Source organism: Etheostoma spectabile, chromosome 16 (genome assembly GCF_008692095.1).
Source record: "Etheostoma spectabile isolate EspeVRDwgs_2016 chromosome 16, UIUC_Espe_1.0, whole genome shotgun sequence".
Lineage (NCBI taxonomy): Eukaryota > Metazoa > Chordata > Actinopteri > Perciformes > Percidae > Etheostoma > Etheostoma spectabile.
Genome location: NC_045748.1, coordinates 11,604,696 through 11,626,321, shown reverse-complemented (window position 1 = coordinate 11,626,321; position 21,626 = coordinate 11,604,696). Strand labels below are relative to the sequence as shown.

The 21,626-nt window shown below is 41.2% G+C and overlaps 1 protein-coding gene across 3 annotated transcripts in view; it reads left to right on the top strand.

The window, feature by feature from the left end:
- The first annotated feature begins 849 nt into the window (after positions 1-849).
- Positions 850-21,626, top strand: part of pik3r1 (phosphoinositide-3-kinase, regulatory subunit 1 (alpha)) — a 26,434-nt gene continuing 5,657 nt past the window's right edge. The window contains exons 1-7 of one of the 3 annotated variants that reach the window (XM_032539294.1): positions 850-1,106; positions 3,714-4,330; positions 16,220-16,312; positions 16,483-16,557; positions 16,854-16,985; positions 17,594-17,795; positions 18,164-18,246. In XM_032539294.1, the coding sequence (XP_032395185.1) occupies positions 3,994-4,330; positions 16,220-16,312; positions 16,483-16,557; positions 16,854-16,985; positions 17,594-17,795; positions 18,164-18,246 (922 nt within the window). In that variant the 5' untranslated portion in view covers positions 850-1,106; positions 3,714-3,993. Of the gene's footprint in view, positions 1,107-3,713; positions 4,331-16,219; positions 16,313-16,482; positions 16,558-16,853; positions 16,986-17,593; positions 17,796-18,163; positions 18,247-19,938; positions 20,246-21,099; positions 21,473-21,626 lie in introns of those variants that run through there. The other 2 variants (XM_032539295.1, XM_032539296.1) reach the window with 2 other exon arrangements.

Here is a 21,626-nt window from a genome sequence, read left to right as displayed (position 1 = left end):
CTATTGATTTCAACACCGCCTATTGTACTGTTTTCTATACTCCTTCCTCTTTTCTCAGTGGTGATGGCCACTGTGCATATCTGACTGCAGAACATTCAAAGAGGCCGGCCCTCGTACAAAGCTGCTTATAGCTTCTTTAGGCACAGCCGGGACTGTAGGGTTTAGATTGATATGGGATTTCTGCCAGCAGTCAGGCTTCTTTCCCTGACCATAATTAGGCCACCCACATTCACAGTCATGCGCCTCAGGTGGTGACTCTGTAAGATTATGGGACCTTCCAACTTTGAGAACATGTAATGATTTATAAAAAGAAACAAAACAAGTGAAATAAATAATCTAAAACATGCTACGTGCTTTCCAGGATGTCACAGCAAATTTCCTACTGTGTTCTATTACGGATACTATGTTATTTCACACATAATTTAATATACCAGCTTTAGTTTATATTATTTGTTTAGTTAATTGCATTAGAAAAGAGGATGATGGAGGACATGAGGAGTATGCTCTTCCACATTTGTTTCTGTTCTTCAGATATCCTCTGGAGTGCTTGTCTAGGGCATCACACATAGTGTAAAGTAATATCTTTACATTGCATTACTTTGAATACTGGCCAAATAATCCCCTTCAAGTATGAGGACAGATAGCCTACTGAAACCAACAGAACTTTGTAACATTGCGTGCAGAAAGTCATGTAATTTCCATAGGTGTTTCATCTTGCGTGCATGAGTACAGTCACGGGGGAGTGTCCGCCATTTACAAGAAGCCGATTGGTTTGATTGAATGACGTCAATAATTGACAGCGACACGGGCCAATGGCCGACCGTGCTTTGTCTTGCCCCTTGTTGGCCGCAGAGGCGACGTTCAGGGAGGAGCATTTTGTTCTGGACAGGGGAATCGTGCCGTTATGTCGAAAAGCTGTTGCTTGTAACAGTTTGTACTAATTGTTAAATCGGATTTAAACGCAAGTGGACGATTTTGGTTTTCAATCGTACTTGTAAAGGCATTGTTTAGGGTTACATTTATTTGAAAGTACTTTACAACTGTGAAGTTAAACGAAGTGTAAGCGAGGGACTCGTTGGACTCGCCTGTGGATCCATGCAGACTCGGTATGTATGGACTTCAGTCCAAGCTCGCTAACTTAGCTAGCACATGTTACTTAATGTCAAAAAGTGCTAATTTAAGAAGCTATGCTAACTTTTTTGGTAGCTACTTTTCCCTGACTGAGACTTGAGATTAACGTTACCCTGACAGTAACAGTTAGTCAGGTTAAAAGTTTTTTGTTCTAAAACCAACGTTACCACCTGTTGTTTGCTTCTGTTTATTAAAGGCAAAGCGCATTGGCAACTTTTTATTAACTTTTATCTTAATTAATAACGTATAGCAGACCGCTAATTAACTAGCCGATAATGCTAGCAAGCTACTTAGGTAGTTAGCTAAGTTAACTACTAACCTTTCTGCTTCCTCAACATTTTATTTCAATAACGTAACGTTAGGGCTGTATATCGTTCAATACTTTCGGTACCGATACCGTGACTTCGATTCTGAACTTCAACCTGAACGATACATTTTTTTAATAGCATATTTTCTAAAACCTGTTTTAGGAAATAGAAATTACAACATTAACCAACCCAATATGGGACAAATATTGTTTCAGCTCAACACACGCGCAAAACAGTGGTGCCTTGAACAACCATCTGTGTGTGCAAGCGCACTACTTTTTTATTACCACAGGTTTACAATCCCTTTGCTGGTGATTGGGTGCCACCTCTGACACACCCACCAAAACAAGAAAACATACCTCAAAGCTCGTTTCACACCAGGGACCTGGGCCCGGTTCCGAGTGACCCTTGACCCAAAAGTCTAGTTTGTTTCATTAGTTTGAACACTTTTCTGACCACCCGCCACTGTCACTTTTTCCAGCCATTGTTTTTGCCTCATAAAGGTGAAAAACAGGAATTGCTGTGTCTCTTGGAGCCTACTCGTGGACATTGCATCCAGCTTAAAGGCTGGGCTGGGACACACAATCATACAGTTTGATAAAGTACTTATTGGACTTTAAATTTTCATTGCACCTTCAATAATGTCTGAATCACTCAATTCTCATTGGCTACCAGCCAACGTGGCAGGAAAGATGGTCTTGAGTACAGTTTAGACGGTTTCCATCAGGTGTGAAAACCAACTGTACCAAAACACGGAAGTAAACTACTATTTGACGTGACTGCGAGGGGTTTTTAACTGATAATAAAACTCTCAATTAAATAATGATATCCCTATATCAGACCCAGAGCCGGCTTCAATATCACCTTCAACCCGCAGTCGGAGCTACGGTGGGGGGCTGAGACCCCTACGCAAGACAGCAGCGGCTCCTCTACCGCTCAGGGGCAGAGATTCACCTGGCTGCTCCGCCGGTCCTCAGGACAGCAGGGTCATCAGGATAGTCCAAAACAGCCAGACTCTCTCTGAAAACGGTTGTCCCATTAGCATCACAGCGGAGCATTCAGGTCTATTCAAAAACAAGGTTTTGGTGCTGTTGATATTTCTTTGATGCTGGCTAAAACGCAGAAAAAAATGCGAACGACGCTAATGGCAGTTTAGTGAACCGTAGAGAAACGAACCATATCAGACCCAGGCACCTGAGTCACAACAGCGGCCATCCGTAATGATTTGTCTCGGTTACAGTTACCAGTGTTCATGCCGAAAATTTCCTCCCTACCAAAATTCTTCTCCCTTTGCGTTTAGCTGTCTTCACAGTTTACTAAATTAACCTGACAAAAGGGGTGTTTGGCATCAAAATGACTAGTTTAGATTAGAAAAAAGGAAAGGGTAGCTGGGAGATCTTATGCTACTGCACAACATCGGACGTCCTCACCAGACCAAATATTCCCCCAGGTATACCCACCCACACCCGTCTCCCAGCGTCGTTGAGTAACAACAAACAACAAACCCCCTTTTGCCCTGGTGTTGAAAACCTCCAAAAGGTGACATTGACGAGTGAAATATATTGTTATATTGTGGTTTTAGCTGCTGACTAATGTTAGCTTGCTTGCTCACTAGCTAACTGGTCAGGTACCAATACAAATCAAATAAAGAAAAATGTAATTATGTTGGGGAAACTGCAGCTATTTTATTAAAATGACATGACTAAACGTAACGTGAATAAACTTGAATGGGCCAACTCGTCCGAGAACAGATGTATTCTAATTGGCAATAGTGTTTAACAATTAAAACTAAAAACCCCAAAATTCCAAGGAATTTCTCAACGTTATGATTGAACGTTTTGATTAGAAGATTCCTAGCGACAGAAAATTACTTATTGTACTTTTGAAATGATGAAAAACTAATTATTTAATAAAATTACTTGATGTTACAGTTCATTAATGATGTAAATGTTCTACATCTGCCACCAATTTACCATGTGAAATAGTATAGTTGCAAAGTTATGAAGTTATAATAGACTTTGACGTGCTTGAATACTATAAGAACATGTTTGTATGCTGGTGTTATTTCAAGTACTTAGTAGGCTGAGAATTCTCACTGTAAATATAAATTCTGCCCTAACAATAAAACATCAACAATGGCTTTTCTGCAGATATATCACTCAGCATTTTATATATGATCTTATTTGTAATTTTTTAGAGATTTCTTGAGTGTGAGTTATGCCGTAATAGATCTTATGCAATATGTTGTTAATGGCCTCTGCTCTTGTTTTACAGGTCTGGATATCATTCTCAAGATCGCAGCTGCAGATCATTTACTGATGGGTACATAATGTGAGGGAACCCACCAGGAGAACTGTAAATTATTCGGAAGACAGAGGGATTGTGAAAGAATGAACACAAGCTAGAAAGTGTTGTCTCCAAAGGACGGTAGACGTTTACCCGTACAGGTATTTGAAGTAGCAAATGTGTACCTGGACTAAACCCATACTCAGAGAAACCTGAAAACTTTGCTGGTTGAATCTCCAAAAGAACACCTTGACACAAAGTGATCAAAATGAATGCTGAAGGATATCAGTACAGGGCTCTTTACGACTACAAGAAGGAGAGGGAGGAGGACATTAATCTGCATGTGGGGGATATATTGTTGGTAAGCAAAGGAGCTCTGGTGGCTCTTGGGTACACTGATGGGCTGGAACAGAGGCCAGATGAGATTGGCTGGCTGCCAGGCTTCAATGAAACCACTCAGGAAAAAGGGGACTTCCCTGGGACATATGTCGAGTACATTGGAAAGAAGTGGATCTCTCCCCCAACACCCAAGCCTAGGCCCCTCCGACCTTTACCTGTAGCTCCAGGTGTCTTCATGGCGGAGGCGGACTCAGACTCAGAGCAAGGTGAGTTTAACACCATTCCACAGCCACAACTGAATAACTAGTAAAGCTTGGGAGAAACAATACAAAGAAATGTGCTTTTAGAGAGATGCAACATTCTTTACTCTGAAATGTCACCTGAATTTGTCAGCTGTGAAGGCGGAGTTACTAACTGCTTCCGGGAAGGCTGCTCTCGTGTATGCTCGCTCATAGCTCCTCCTCAATCCTTGCCCCTCGCTCACTCCAGGATATGTCAGTGACCAGACAAGTGTGTTGTAGGGCGTGGAGCAACTATGTTATGTAGTAGTCGATAAGTAACCAATTTTTTCCCCGACAATTTTTCCCCACCCAAACAGTCCTGTGACTACTTTGAAAAGTGTTGTAATGCGCTGCTACAGCGTTAATTGTGTTATTGTCAGTGCACTCAACTGCTGACAATTTCATACATACACAACTTCCTCAAGAAATGGTAACAACCTTAACCTTCATCTGATACCATGATTTCGTAGGGATTTGTAACGTTTCAGCTTTCAGTTTGTGTCAATATATTGGTTGAGTAAAGATAACCTGCTAGCGTGCGCTTTGGAGTTAAACAACACTTAGTTCTTGACATTGGTGATAATTTAGAGTTTTTTCAAGAGCTTTCAGGCGCATATTACGGTCTTGATCAGCAAATTAAGTATTCTCAGTTGTCATGGAGTTTTTATCACGTGACTTAAGTATGGAATGCATCTCTGGCTTCCAGTTTTCAACTGACTCCCTGTTGATTGATTGATTGATTGATTCATTAATTAATAATTAAACAACTCACACATTTGGATTCCGATAAAGTGTGAGAAAGATGCTGATTTTGCAGAACAGTTACAGTATTTGCCAACAAGGGGCTCTGCCCTCAGCTGTACAGCTGCACTGGACGTGAACCAAGCTCAGTCCTAGAGGACAATGCTGACGTTTATCCAGGCTATAGTTCACCAGATATCCAGTGGATATCATCTGTGTTTCTCCACAAAGACACATTTTAAGAGAATATATTCCCTTATCAATGTTGTTGAGAAAGATGATTAGATCACTTACTGGTGATTAAGGAAAATTGCTCTGAAAGCCTGGGGGGAACAGTTAATCTAGCTCCATCAAAATGGAAAAAAAAATTCCCACATCCTCAAAGCTATCTTATTTACTTTTTAGTTTGTTGGCTGGTTATCAGCGTCTTTGTTTACTTGTTTAACATTTCAGGAGTACAGGACTTCAGCTCAAAAAAGATAACTGCTCCTAAATCCACAGTGCCAAATTTTTACATACCTATTTACATGATTTAAATAATAAACAGTGTGTAAATAAAACAACTTTCTGATGTATCTGGGCGAGCAGTGTAACCCCATTTTTGTTCACAATTAAGCAGACACAAAGAGATGAAATCAAGCTTTTATTTTAAGTGCTTTAATTTACGTGGCATCTAGAAGCAGTAACATTATGGGCTTACTGTACTGTACGTTTGTAGTTTATTACTTTTAGTTAGTGACATGAAGTAAGATGTTATTTGCATGTTTCATTCAAGTTCCGTGAATTTCAAGAAGGTTGCGTACAAAAATTACTCTTTTGAGATCTGCTGAGACCACAACTATGAGCTGCAATTAAAACTTGCATCTTTTTTAAGACATTGCAGCTTGCACCAATGTGTGCTTAAGGCTTTCTGCTCACTTAAAGAGCAGCTGTAGCTGCCAGGTTTCTAGTTTCGGCCCTTTGTGGTACAATTGTGAAATTCTTTGCTGTGGTTTGCAGGGTGAGCGAGGAGCTGTATGATGGGGGCATGTGTTGAATGGCTGTGTTGTGGTCGAGTGGCAGTGCTGAGCCTGGAGCGAGTGTGAATGTAGCACCGGGAGAAGAAATCTCTCTGTGTCCTGGGCTGTGGGAGACACAGAGGGAAGAGGCCCTGAAGTGAGTGAGTGAGTGAGTGAGAGAGAGAGAGAGAGAGAGAGAGAGAGAGAGACCCTTTAGCAAACTGTGTTTGCTAAAGGGTCTGTGTAAAGAATCCTTTGCAAACGGATCAGAACTGAATAGGGGCTGCAGGCTTGTGGTGCATGGGGAGGGATTCAGGTTGTGCATGCTCAAGGGGGCTTTGAAGAGGGGCTCTGCGATAGAGGCAGGGCTCTTTTTCTCCTAGAGTGTTTGTGATTTATTGCCCGCCACTAGGGGATCTCACTCCCTTCCTCCTCCTCCTTTTTTTTTTTAATGTTTTGATAGTTCCTACAGTCAGCCCTGGTAGGAGGAGAAGAAGTGAAGAATGGAGGGGCCTCTCCTCTCTGAGCCGCAGGGGTTTACATGAGTGCAGCAGATGTGGAAAGGGTGAGAAAGAAAAGAGGACCGTGCAGGGAAACTGTTCCGCCTCATTCCAGCTCTAAACCATTTTTTTTTTTAAACATTAAAGTGTTGCTCCTATTCTCGGCCTCTCAGTTGACAGAATATACACATGTTAATGCTCGCCAAGAATAAGGAGCTCTGAGATTGAAACACACAGAACGAGCCCCTCTTATAGCTTAAATTTGCTTATTTGATTGCATACAGAAATGCACGATAGATTCTAACCTAAGTTTTATCTTCTAAGTTTTATCAAAGTAACAAAGACAGAAATACAAAAATGAAAAGTGATACTTTTTCAATTTCTCAAATGTAGTGAAGTAATGATAGTGAAGTTCAGTCACCATGTGGGATATTTAGATTGCTAAGACAATGGCTCTAAATGGTTAAATCTTCACTGAACGTTCTTCCAAATGTTTGAGATAAAAATGTGAATAACTAGTTGTTACTGTACATGTTTCCACAAGGTTCAGCCTTACATGCTCAGTCTTGTTAAAGAAAATATTTGATGCCATCAAGCTTCATCTTCTCTTCTCCGTCTTAGGCTTATCCTCTTGTTTTTTTTTTATCATGTAACATACAGTGTTTCCCATAAATTAATATATTTGTGGCGGCCCGCCACACAATCAATGTTGACCGCCACATACTGCCGTTTACTGCTTGCTCTCTCGCTCACACATAAATACAACAGACCCTACTTTTCTGTGCAGATTAATTGATGCCATTGATTATTCTACACACTCCAATACAGTAATTTAGGTGGTGGTATGGGCCTTAAGCTTGGTTTGCAATCCCCTAATTAACCCATAGAAGAAGACATTGGCGGGCATCGATCTTTTTCCCCGCAGACAAGACGGCTAGCGTCAGTCGGGAGTTTAATGGTTAGTACTATGAAGTTATTACCAGTATTTATTCCGGGTTTATACTCGTAGAGAAAGTTTTGGTATGGTAGAATCTATCACCATTGACTCTCTTTTTCCGAAAGATGTGAACCGATAGTAGAAGGGTGTGACTTTGGCCACTTGTTCATGACCTCCTACTTCTGAATGTATTGACCGGAACACTCTGAAGCGTATACCGCCCCCATCAGTTCTGGAAGAGGCGCAGCACCGATGCTGCTAACACTGGCATCGTTGCTAGCTATGCCTTTGGTGCTTCAAAAAATGGGCATTGTCGGTGTTTTATCATTTTAGAACTGGAAGGTGTCGTTAGTATCGGTTCTTGTGACATCCCTAGTATGTCGCGATAAATCCTTTTCCCCGTGTTTTGGTACAGTTCATTTTAACACCTGGTGCGAGCCATATGGGAGTAGCCTACGCACGAAAGTCAAAGTTTTGAGTACTTTAGCGGCGTTGCGTTGACTATATAGTACTGTATAGTATTTGTTTTGCTGTTGAATAGTATTTGTTTTGCTGTTTAGTATTTGTGTTGCTGTTTTATTATGTATAGTATTTGTTTTGCTGTTTTTAATATATGAATTCCCTGTGCGGTGTCCTTGAGTGCCAAGAAAGGCGCCTTTAAATAAAATGTATTATTATTATTATTATTATTATTATTATATGCTGCAGATACGTCTCGCTCATGCATGCCAAACTGTAGGGGCAGTCTGTTACTCTACATCACAGACTATTTATCAATATTTCAAAATAGCAAACTTTACACTTCATAATGTTTTGTATTCATAACACTATTGCATATTGTACACATTAGCCACAATAGTAATAGCAGTTACCTTATGTAACTCACTACACCTTATCATCTTATGTAACTCCTACATTTTTCAACTAAGGAGCAAAATATGCTCCTTGGGAAAAAGATGCGGTTGTGCCCTGTTCGTACTAATCAAAATAACTGGACTTTGTTGCAAAAGCCCTCTTTCTTTACTGCATTATACCATTCAACTTAACATTTTTAATAGTTACTTGCAGAATTTTGTATACAAATAGTTGAAGTACAATTAATATAAGAAGTCTGCACCGCTTTCCACACGTGCACCCCCCACCACGGGTTAGCTACCACCACAAATAGAATATAATTCTGTGGGAAACACTGAAACTAATACATCACATCATTGGGAAAAGAAATTTTTTAAGCTTCCTGGTAAATAAAAATGTAGAACATTTCAAAAGCAGATTCCTTTGTGTGAACAAGCTTATCTTTGACAAAATACAAAACAAAATGGGAATTTTATGATCATATATTTGTGCAATAGACTTACTATATGGAACATTTGGGATGGTGTATGGGTTGGACGTTTTATAAAGGGATACTGGATGGAAGAGAACAAAAGGAGAAAGTTGCAGGTAGAGTACTCTGCATAGCTGGAGATTGAAATAATGTAGTTCTTCTCTGGGCCTCTCTTGTACTCATGCTGACATGTGCTGTAATGACCACTTGCTGTCAGTACTGTTGATCTTTCTCAACTAAGAAACCACTTCTCTCTTGAGGTGGGCTTAAGTTTCAGATTGGTATACATTTTGCTTTTTTCCCCAGAAAGGGCAGTCACATATCTCTAAATTCATCCAAAGCAGTGAAAGAATGAGCACCGCACCGCAGAAGTATTTTTTTAATTGCTTTTGATTGCTCTGATGTTCCTCTTTGGGGTTAATGGCAGCTGGGGCCAGGAATGTGTTGGCGCACAGACTGCACGGTAGACTATTTGTAGCTTTGTGATGAATCAGTATTGTGCTAAGTGCTGATTGCAGTAACTTGGTTCACAATGCAAGTGGACAATAAATGGTTTGCACACTGAATAGGACCCCCGCGATTGCTGTTTTACTGTGTTAACAGTGTACAAGTTGTGGCGTGAGGCTTATTGACTAACTTAGGTTAATTTGACTTTTTGAATTAGTTTATTATAATTACCAGGTTTAGATACTGCGGTGAACAATTTTTATCACATTTTTGTTGCTTAACAGCTTGTTATGCTGCCGACATTAGTTGTGGTGAGGCGAGCACGGCTTAAAGTAATCCGAGTAAAAGAGTGGTGCTGGATTTCCGGCGTAGGACGTATTAAAAATAAATAAATAAATAAAATAAATAGAAGTCTGCATTAGATTAGTTTTTGGTTTAACCAATCAACAACACGGTATGAAGCCGACCAGTGAGTTCTACCCAATCAGAGGAAAAGTAGGGCAGGTCTTTGCCAAGAGTGAGTGCGCTGTGGTAACCCGGCAACGCGGCTAAAAATGGAACCAAAGTTTATCAAATCTGGCGAAGACACAGCTTTAGCTGAGAAAAGAGCCAAAAAAACATGGATAGAGGAAAAGGGTGGAGTGGGAAGCACTTCAGCACTTTATTTCCAAGTTGTTGGCTTCTGCAAGCGGGATGTTTAAGTAAAACCCCCCCGCATGTTCGAGGAAGCACTTTCTTGCTTGCGAGTCCTGACTGAGATCGCAAAGCTTTGATCCGTGCTCTATGTCGTACGAGTAACGTTATGTTACCGCCAATATTTCAAATCAAACAATAGACTTTAATATTTAAGTCGAATTAAATAACAGTTGATCAGATATATTTTTGGAAACACTTAGGATGTTGAAATACAAATTTCGTTTTTCCTAAGGTTTAATTATTTTTATTCTAAATGAAGAGTAAGAGTCAAAGTGGGAGCAACAATACTGAACTTAAACATTTGACTTACTTATTTCTTTTGTACAATTTAAAGGCAGTGGTCTGGGGCTATGTGAGAATTGTAAGATAGATCCAAAACAACACTTTCTATTTTTTGTGTAATGTAGAAAGGCCTTTGACTCTTGCCAGTCAAATTCACTTTAATGAATGCATATTGAAACATTTTACTCCGCAATTCATCGATACGCCCACTTTCCAGCCCTAATATTAACACAGGTTCATCCTTCTCTTTATTTTTTTGTCGATTGACTAACCAGTTAATCAGCTAATTGTTACAGCGCTACCTGAAATGTCCAAATATCGATTTAGACCACCTTTTCACCTTAGCGCAACTGACCTACGCTAAGCTAGTTTGAGTGAGAATCTATGTTAGGTTTTCCTGAAAAATAGTGACACATCCTCCCACAACAGCTCTATATATTTTTTAATTTTATATTATAGAGAAGACAGCTAGAGTCCATCTGGAGTTTAATGGTTAGTATTCTGAAGTTATTACCGGTATTTATTCAGGGTTTATACTGCATAGAGAAAGTTTTGACGCCCCTTAAAGAGATTTTAGCCAGCGCCAGGGGAATATCATGAACGCCAAAATGCTATTTTCCGTGATGTGACATAGAAAGGATAACTAATGCAATCTCTTTTTTTTCGTTCTTCTTTTTTTTCCCTCCAAACTGCGTTGTGTGTATGAATCCAGCAAGACTTGTGTGCATGAAGGCGTGAATAATGGTTTCATTACTCGATTTTGTGTAGGGACTAAAGTCTTAATTGGCAAATCTTCTTTACTAGAGTCAAAGAAAGTCTGCTAGCAGGATTAAGAAACAGAGAGACAGAGAGACAGACAGTCCATGTCTTCAAGTCCAGTGATGGACTTGAAGACATGGTGCAATAAGACAAGAGGTGACATTAGAAAGAAGCACATAGTCAGGGGCCCAGAATAGGTAGAGAGAGAGAGAGAGAGAGAGACACACAAGGCTAACTAGGGTGTGCTGCTGGGTACTGTGTGTGAGCCTCGTGCTGTGGAGATGTGGTGTTACATAATACTTGGAACAAGATAGATAGTTCACTAAAGAGTCCTCTTGTGCCTCACTGTGCTGAGACTGCTACACCCAGGAAAAGAGCCGTTATAGCACACCCTTTCCGTGCAGAACTCGCATTGCAGTTACACTTTTTTTTTTTTTTAACTATCACTCACTTCTGTTCCATAATCAGAATTGCCCGACCAAGATGTTACAACTTGAAAATGCCCAGATATACAGTATGTCTTAATTCTGAATGTGACACACGTCTCTGTCTGTCATATTTCCGGCATTAAATGCGTGCTCTTTGAGTAGTAATTACCTGGTATGCAAATGTGGCCTGATATTATACTGATTCACAGTTGATTGCATGCTGGGGAACTGGGGCTATTTGTGTGGTTGTTGTGATTCATTGATGAGCTACTCTTTATAGGGTTAATTGTCAGGCTGTAGCAACAGTCTCCTCATTGGCTCTGACTTTTTTGCACTGCATCTTCCACCCTGCAGGAGGAGACATTGCCTGCCCTTTTTTTTACCTACTTAAGATCAAAGCTGTATCTATCATTGACTTATACTGTAGTAAGCATGTCAGAGCTTCACTTGGAAATGTGTTAATGAAAAAGCTCCGCTTTTTGTAGCTATATTGTTGTGTCTGAATGCTGCTTTGGTTTCTCAGCTACTCCCTGCATAAATGCTACTGTACAGTCAAATCCTCTTTTGTAATACATGTGTAATATATGTATGTATGTAATATATTTTGTATTATAATGCATTTATTAGTTTTTACTGCCGTGCCTCAGCTCAACCTTTTTCAGACAAGAAGAAATGGTATGACCTGAAAATGCTGGTTACTTGAGTAGACACATTTATCCAACGTGTGTGCTATCTTTAGTGTGCCGGTGCAGCCCCACGCCTGTGCTGCCCACAGTCTGCAGTTTGTTCGGTTCAGACATACCGTTTCAGCCGGGTAGATTGTACCCCCCCAAGCCACAGCAGCACCAGTGGCAGCTGCATCGACTCCCTCAACCTGCGGTTGACTGACTGCTGGCTGGCTGAGACCTTTTGGGATATCATGAGGTCTGCCAAACATGCAAGGCTTGTAGAGACACATCCAAGAGGCCCCTGTCTCCTTACTCTCCTTTCCCAAGTTGCCACAAAAACCAACTTACATTGAAAATGTGAACAGAGCCTCGTTATGTGTGTAGAATAGCTGTTCTAAACAGAGCAAGACAACAATAATGCATTGTGTGATTACTGTAGTAACACTGCAGTAATACAAAGGATCATTTAGTGTGTTTGTGTTATACAATTCTGCTACTCATGCAGTGACTCAGTTTCTGCTACACCCAGGTACTTGCAGAAAATACATTTATCAAATGCAATATTTGTAAACGGTTTTGTAAGATTTGATCAAAATCAGCCATTTAGTTTTTGCCAGCATTATTAACATTGCTTAAATGAATTTAGCAAACACTTCTAATTATATATGTGTATATTTGTATGCGCTTCCATGGTTATTGGCTCTGGCCAGTAGGAACATGATGACAGCTTGATCTCATGCCAAGACCTCTCATAAATCATCATTGATAGCTCCAAACATTTCTGCCATATTTTGTCTGCTACTTGATACAATTCCATCGGTGCCGAAACTATTTCATCGTTGACAGTACCAAGAAGCAACTCTATCTCCGTGCTGGCCAGTGTCACTCCGAGGCCAGCCACAGATAGAGTAAATAAACAAAAACCTTTGTCGCGCCGCATATGCCGGTACATACTTGAAGATCCGCTGGCAGAGGTCTTTTGTCCGTTCCAGAGGCCCGGCTGGGAACTAAAGGGAAAAGAATATTTGCAGTAAGGGCCCCAGGGCTCTGGTACACTCTGCCCCAGGAAATCAGGTCAGGAATTCTTTGGTCAGCTCTTCTGAACTGTCTTTTATTAAAAAAAAAATCCTATTCTTACCTACACTGTATGTAGTTTTTACACACCAGATAGTTTGTTTTCTTTAAAACCTGATGATTTAAGGACTTGTCTGTTTTATTTTGAAGCACTTTGTAATGTGGATTTTGGAAAGTGCTCTATAAATACATATTATCACTTAGTGGTCTTCTTGGTATAGGGGTCATCACTAAGCTACTGGAGACATGCAGTGTTAACTGAACTGCCATATTTAAATCCTTTTATAAAGACTAACAGAAATGTTATCTTTTATAAAACTAGGCTGATTATAGATAGATGGATTGATAGATAGATAGATAGATATTGCCGGCAATTTTTGTAGATATGAACGTTGGGTGTGTTGGGGGTTTACATGTAACCTCAGTTTGTGTATTGAGTTTCTCAGAAAAAGGTTGGCTGTAGAATGGCAGCTGTGTTAGATATCTTGTCTGGGAGAAAGGTTACACTTCCAAGGTGTGCAATGGCAGCACCGCCTGTCTCGAGCTCTATTTAGGGAAACTCTGGCGTTCCATCTCAGAGTTCACAGCTTCTGAGAAAATCCCTTCCCGCTTTGCAGTTCCAATAATGTCTTCCAGATGATCAGTTATCCTACATGGAGTTTTGTGTGTGCTGTGGTTAGAAGGACTTTGGTAGCCCAGTTTCTTCACACGCAACATGCCAGCCTGTGTGCTGCGCTGGCCAAAGAGGATGTGGATTTGGATGAAGTGGTTCCTTATTTGCTTGATTGAACACTCTGTGGTGGAAGAGGGTAGTTGTGGTAATGACTTAGCATGCATGCATAAGTGGGACCAGTAGATGCCTGATTCAAAAAAATTATTAATTTTTAAGGTAGAAAGAAAGCAAAATATGGCTAGTAGAAAGGTTTCCATTCATAGTTTCTGAGCATTTCAAAACTGCAGACTTGGTGTTGAACAGTTGAGTCTTTCAGAAAAGTGCCCTTTCAAAATGCCTCTGCAAATCCAAATAAAATCCTTGCAAACCCCTTCATCCTTTCATGTCCACACCTGGGTGCAAAGTTCTGAAGGAAAAAACCCAGATCTGGCTTAACTCATATCACAGGGTATTTGCTTAGTTCCACCAAACCCTAACTTGAGTGCTCAGCACCTCCTGTTGTTGAATCGCTCTGTTGTAGTACTCACCTTTTACTTTTCAAGGCAGTCCTTTGGTCTCAAACCTGTTTCCTTTTTGAAGTTCTGAGTAGTCTGTGAGTCATGCACCTAATCAACCTTTGCTTGTTCAGATACATTGCAGCCCTTGCCACATTCAATGTCATATGAATACGCATCATCACAACTTCTGATGAGAGGAGTAGCAGACCATTTAATTTTTGTTAACATTTACTTTCTATTTTTGTGCTTTATTTCTGTCCCCTGAATTTGCTGATATAACAAACTGTGTACTGAATCAGGGGTCTTCCTACTACATATTGTATAAAATGAAGTTGCACGTTAAACTTGGCCTACAAAACTTACCTCAAGAATAAATGTGTCAAGTGAAATCCCCTTGTTGTTGTGAGACAACAGATTCTTTTCGCCATTCAGAAAAAGCACTTCTGTACGTTCACAGTATTTAACATATTTACTGCGTTTTTTTGTGTGAAACTCACGTGAAGGTGTATGAAAATGATAAATAAAGTCAGCCCTAATGCTTGTAACTTCTTTCTACAATGAAATCTGCTGATACTTGGTTTAGGCTGGTCTAGGCTAGGTTTTTCCTGGCTCAGAATGGGCCTTTGGGGGGGCACAAATTAAGTGGGGGGTCTGTGGGTTGTACCCCATGAAATCTTTACTGTCAAAGACTTAATTTCCTGCATTCTGATGCATTTTTAGCAACATTTAATGTTGAAAGTAAAACAAAATTCTGGGGTCAGGCAACAATTAAAAATATAATGGAATATAATGCGTTAGGGGGGCTTTTGCACCCAGGGCCTGGATTCTACTACACTGGACCCAAAAGTTTTCCCACATTTTTGTAGGAGTGACTAACACAAGGTAACTGCTACTGTTGTAGATAATTTGAAGTGTGATCTTTATATTTTGAAATAGGCTACATTATATTGATAAATCAATTATTAGTGATCTTGAATGTACAGTAGTGTAACGGACCACAATGGTCGGCACATAACTAAACCGCAGATTAATTGCAGAGTTTAACCTTCATAGTTTAAAATGTGACACTACGTGATGTGGGACTGGCAGAAAGAAGGGTGGGATGGCATTGATTGTTTAGGGCAATGCCGCGGTTGCTTTGTTTGAAATGAAAACTCTGGTTTTCATGTATAGATCGCATCAGGTCTGATACTGATGCCATCATACGGCAGTACAGCCTACCGCAGACTGATAGCAGTCGTAGCTCCAGCATAGAGAGCTCCGCGCCCATCAGCAGCTTCTTACTGTGGTCATAGTCATCGGGGAGAGTCCAGTACAGCCTGACTCTGCAAACGAAGATCCCATTAGCACTAGCTAATAGGGATCGTTCAGGTCCAGTCAAACAATTATGCAGCTTACCTGGCTTATCAGTGCCAGCTGCATGTGTGAAATATCAGCTGTGGATCAGAGGAAGGCTGTGGAAAATCACAAGTTTTGGCGCTCCTGATTTTCCTTTGGCAGTAGCTATTAACCTTTTTGGGGGGCGCCAAAACTTTCTCTATGCAGGAAAAACCATGGCTAGGATTACACTTACCAGTATTTGCCATGAGGCGTGTCTGCGTTGCGTTCCAGGCCGCAGGCCCCTCAGGCAATCGCAGCTATTCAAGTCAATCGTTGTTTTGCAAAGTAATTTATTTCAGATGGGAGAACCTGTTACGGCTGCATCATTTACATATGAACATAATATTCATCCTGTGTCAGGAAAATGAATCACAGGACCAAGCATTGACAGAGTGAAGAATTTGTTGGAAGCACCCTTTGCTCCTTTAAAATCCCCTTGGTTGACAATCTTTTGTTATCTCCTCCAGGCTTTTGTCTGCTGGACTTGACGGAGCAGTTCTCCCTTCCAGAGACCAGTCCACCCATGTTGACTGCATTGCTGGAAGCTATTGAGAGGAAAGGTGAGCTTGACCGTGGAAACATTCAAGTCTTTCATCTTGACACGCAACTGCCCTAACGCTGACTCTTTTGACTGTGCATATGTGACCTGTTACACAGAACCACATGAACCAAGTTGTTAGTTTCCTCAGTGAAACATAAATCATTAAATTTATTTACTGATTATTTGCAGGGCTGGAAAACCCCACTTTATATCGAACATTTACTGCTGGTGGTGGACTTGAAGTCAGACAATATTTTGATTGTGGTAAGTAGCTTTTTTTTTATCAACCTATGTGAGGCCAGTACATTTCCAATAGGTGAAGACAGACAGAGATGTAAGTGTGAGGTGACCAGAAAGATTAGCATGTCTGCATATGAAGTACGTGTAAAAAGAACAGGATGTACCATGGTTTCTGGAGGCTTTATTGTATCAGCCATGGTTGCATCTACATGTATGCATCAGATAGTTTTGCAGATTGAACGTAAGCATGTAATTAAATATTTCACTGTGCACAAAGAAGTTTCCATTTTTAAGCATGTCTGTATTGTGTTGCACTTCAGATCCTCCCTCACCAGACCTGGATCAGGTGGAGCTTCCCGTCCTGTGTGATGGTCTGCGCAGGTACCTGCAGGATCTTCCCCAGCCCGTCATCCCCCCTGCAATATATGCTCAGATGGTCCACACTGCCAAAGGTGAGAGCAGATTACCTGACACGGAAACAATGAGCACTTCTTTACTGTACAGTAAAACAGAAGTGTTGACGTTATGTACCCTGCTATTGAACATTCAGTACTTTGAACAGAATAAACACATGATCTTGTCAATTTCCTTTGTCCCTAAAAGAAGACTTTTATATTTGACTTGATGTGCCTTTTCCGCTGTAAGCATGAAGTATATAATTAGTGTATCTTGTCACTTTCACTTAACTTAGTTTCTGTCTCTCTTAGTTTCTTTGTTGCAGGCACAGACAAACTTCTCACACCACACAATGTTCTGTAGCGCTGCATTCTCTTGCCGTCACATGGCCAGAAACAGGATGTATGTGGTTAATAGGAACTAAAACAGGCCTGAAGGTTTATCTCAAGCATCTTTAAGCAGCCAATCACTTGTCAGTGTACCTTACGCTCATTGTCAACCACACAATCTGTGCGGTTTCCTAACCTAACTGCACATGGTACTTTCTTTCCATCTCGTTGTCGTTTAAAAAACATCTTTTGTTTTACACTCCTTCGACTCTGGCAGGATCAGTTTTTCACATTTGTCTTGCTGACCTCTCGGCCATTCTCATCTGTTTCAACAGAGGTGGTGAATCCTGAGGAATGTGCCCAGCTGCTACGTTGCATCGCCAGCTCCCCGAGCCTGCCTCCTCAATACTGGCTTAGCCTCCACTGTCTGCTACGGCATTTCTCTAGAGTGTGCCAAAACAGCTCCAAGAACCTGCTCAGTCCTAGAAGCCTGGGTGAGATCTTCAGTCCTGTGTTGTTCAGACAACAGGCCACCAGGTGGGTGTCAGAGCAGCCGGATCATGTCAAAGATAGACACCCAGGCAGCAGACAGACAAGTGTGCAGGCTCAGTCTTGCAACACTGAGACACAGACTCTCAAGCATGTACACTTGCTCACACTTACATTCAGGCTTACACATCTACCCACTGTCAGCACACAGTCTGTTAGGCACTCGTGGGTTTCTAGCTTCACACAGATATAGGTTTGGAGCTTTTCTACTTACCAGCTGTGCTGCGCAATTAAAGTAGCTAAGCCTGAATTACCATCAGATTAAAACCAACACAGAGCAACCAGAGCAGCAGTGACTGTCACTATAAAACACAAACTTTATCTAACTTGTTCTATTTCTTTTTTATGCCCTGCAGTTGTGAACCCAGCTTGGATGCTCACATCAAGATCATCGAGGTTCTGGTGACCAGTGAATACAGTGAAAGTCAGTCAGCTCCAGGTAGTTAATCATTTTTTACTTCTATCATCCAAAAGGTTTTAAATGCTGTTGGTCTATTGCTCATGATAGAATATTGTGGATTTATTAAAGAAATGCAAGACTGTTTGGCATTACTGCTGTTTGGTATGTAGCATTTGTTGTTATTTATTGGATGAAGAACATGGTTGTCTGTCTTGCATGACTGAAACATTGCAAAGCATGAACGGAACACAGTCAAACCTGGACTATTAATAGCTTGAAGAAAGGTGTTGAGAGTTGCAGCGGCTGCAGTTGTAGAGGGCCTTTGGGTACACGGTTACTGTGAAATTCTGACATTGTAGGGCAAGTTGAGACTACTTTGTCATGTACTGGTCATTCTCAAGTATTATAGCTGAAACACATTTCCAGATAATCTTTGTTACAAAGCAGTGGAACTGTTTGATTAAGGCCTACACTGTTTCTAAAGGTTTACCTGCAGAGAATGTTTCATTTTTTTTATATTGCAAATTACCTTTTACAGTTCATGAAACGGTACAAGGTATTCATAGAAATGTGTTGGATACAGAGTACAGCTTGGTTTGTGATAGAGTTGGCTTTAGAATTTAACAAAGTAGATTAAGATGATAGGTGGTGAAATTTTGTTTAACATGATCAGTTATTAGTTAGTATATGTAAAACACAGAATTGCACAAAGTTGTTTTTTTTATGGCTGGTGCAGTGGTTGTCTGCATAGATGAAGCTAGTCCGGTGGCGTGTGTGAGTGCAGGGCATGGCGTGGCACAGTTCTGTTTTTACAGTGCTAGTTAAAAACCCTATCGTTGGCTGGCCTGGAGGCCCAGTACTGGCTGTGGCTGTTTAAACATTTTATTACCTGTTAGGTCTATTTATAATGTTCCTGTGCATTGGTCACTTTTAGCTGTCAGTAATTTGCACCTGCGGGAGCACTTTGGCACTGGGATGGATTGAAGGGCAGCCAGGCAGGCGGGCAAAACGCAAACCCTGAAACGCTTTATTTCTTTTTACACACGCATATATAATCACAAGACCTAGTCAAACATATGACAAAGTTCAGGTGTGGCCAACAGGTTTCAGGCACATGTCTCATACAGATAACAGGGTCATATGAAGAGAGAAGAAAAACTGTGCGTGCGTGTGTGCGTGCGTGCGTGCGTGCGCGCGCGCGCGCGCGTAGTAACTGCGTATCTATTTTAAGTAAGCGACAAAAGGCCCACTTAGATTTGGTTGGCTGGAAAGTCGGCCTTCTCCACAGAGCACTTGTTAACTGAGGGCTGCTTCCAGTTTCTAGAGCTACTCTCCTCCCTCCCCTCAATCCTCCCTCCACTTGGATCTCCACATGTCCTCCCTGCTTCAAAGTGCCCAGCTCAGCAAATATTTGAAACTTTGCAAGTTAATCATGAGACTGAACTCCCCCTGCCTCCTCGTTTACAAACAGAGAGAGAGGGAGGTAGTTACCAAAGAGATGGAAAGAGAGGCACGCTCTCTCTCTCTCTCTCTCTCTCTCCTCCTCTCGCTCTGTCTTTCTCACCACACACCCACCACACCACACACACACACACACACCACAACCACACCACACACACAAACACACACACACACAACACACCCACACACACACGTTGGTACGAGTGGCTGCTTTCAGAACAGGCAGCACTGGCACAGAGCAGCTATCGCTAATCATTAACCTAGCCTCAGTGCAAGCAGAGGCTCAGAAAGAGAAGGAGAGAGAGACTCAGCCCTTTACCACACTTAACAGCAGGAACTCGGTGAGCTAGACAGACGCATGTTGCACCTGCCTCATGCCGAGCGGATTACCTGGATTTCATTAAGAGGCACATAAAGCTGTTACCTTGTAAGAATAAAAAAGTGGCCTAAACTATGAAATGGAGCTTTACTGGAGGACTTAAAAGTAACTCTGTTGGATTTAATTTACCTTTTGGGAATAAAAGAGAAGCTACAAAGAAGAGGTTGTTGAATCACCGAAACATGCACAACTTGCAACGTAAGTTTGATGTTCTGCGTCATTTATTTTATTTTAAGAGTATTTTTTGGGGCTTTTTATGGCCTGTAATTGACAGGATAGTTCGACTACAGGAAAAGGAAGAGAGGGGGAACGACAGGCAGCAAAGGGCCGCGAGTCGGATTCAAACCAGGGCCACTGCCAAAGACTCAGCCTACATGGGGCACACTACTGAGTGAGCCAGAGGTCGACCCGTGCAACATATTTTTAAACAGTTAATACAAAAGTGGAGCAGTGGGTTTCTACTGCTTCTGCCTTATATGGCTATAGCAGTTATTCAGGTAGAATAAGACACAACGCCTAAGAAAAGACTAGAACATAATAGTTTTTTGTTTTCTTTTAGCTTCCAGTCATAGCTGTCAAAGGGTTTTGCCACTTTTGATGTGTAGTTAGGAAATATTCTCACAGACTGCATATAAAACTCTGCAATGCTCTTTTTAAACCCTACAGACAATAATTTTAATACTCTAGATTGTCCTTACAATTCTTAAAGGGGCATTTAGGTCATAGACTTTGATATTAAAACATTTTTTCACATACACTGATTTGTAGTTTACGTGCCAAGTTTGGTTACTTAAGTTAAGCTTGTAAAGAGCCAGCAACTCTGTTGAACCTAGCAGGACTGCGTTCCACTTGAATCCTTATTCCTTACCAAGAACTAGGTCTATTTTAATTTCACTTAGGAATCAAGGGAGTTATCTCTGTCATGCCGACTGTCACGCTGTGGGATTACAGACGTATTTTCGAGCTCTTGGTGCCGCTGACCGAGCGAAGCATTATAATTTAGCTGCGTACGTGCTGCTGCAGCATAGCTGGCTTTGTCTGAGTGCCAGCAGTGGGCCGGACTAAACCTCCGCACACCACACGCAGAGAGGAGGGGCTGAGCAACCTGCAGGAGAGCGAGCAGCCAAGCTCGACAGAGAGTGAGAGGATGACAGAGGAAAAGCATGGTAACAGGCTGCTGGTCCTTTTTTTTAATGCTAGTGGAGAGACGCTGCACATTTGCTTTCAAGATGGATGCATACTAGGATGAAATGCCAGATGCTGCATAGAGAATTATGATTTTGTTTTTCCCCGCATAGCTGCGGTGTTGTAAAGAATTGAAGCAGGGAGGTAAAAGGTACTGGGCTTTCAGAATGACCTCATCACTCTAAGAAAATGAAAAATGCCGGAGTGGTTGGTGACAAACCCCCCTTGTGATTGGCTGTGGTAAGTGATGTAACATGTTACTGAGCAGGCTGCCCTTAATGGCTTTTTAAATCAATGTTTAGGTGGTTGTATAAGAAACATTTTATCGTGTCCATTTTTAAATATTTTGCAGTCAATCAAATATGCAAACTATCTATAGAACTGTGTGTGTGTG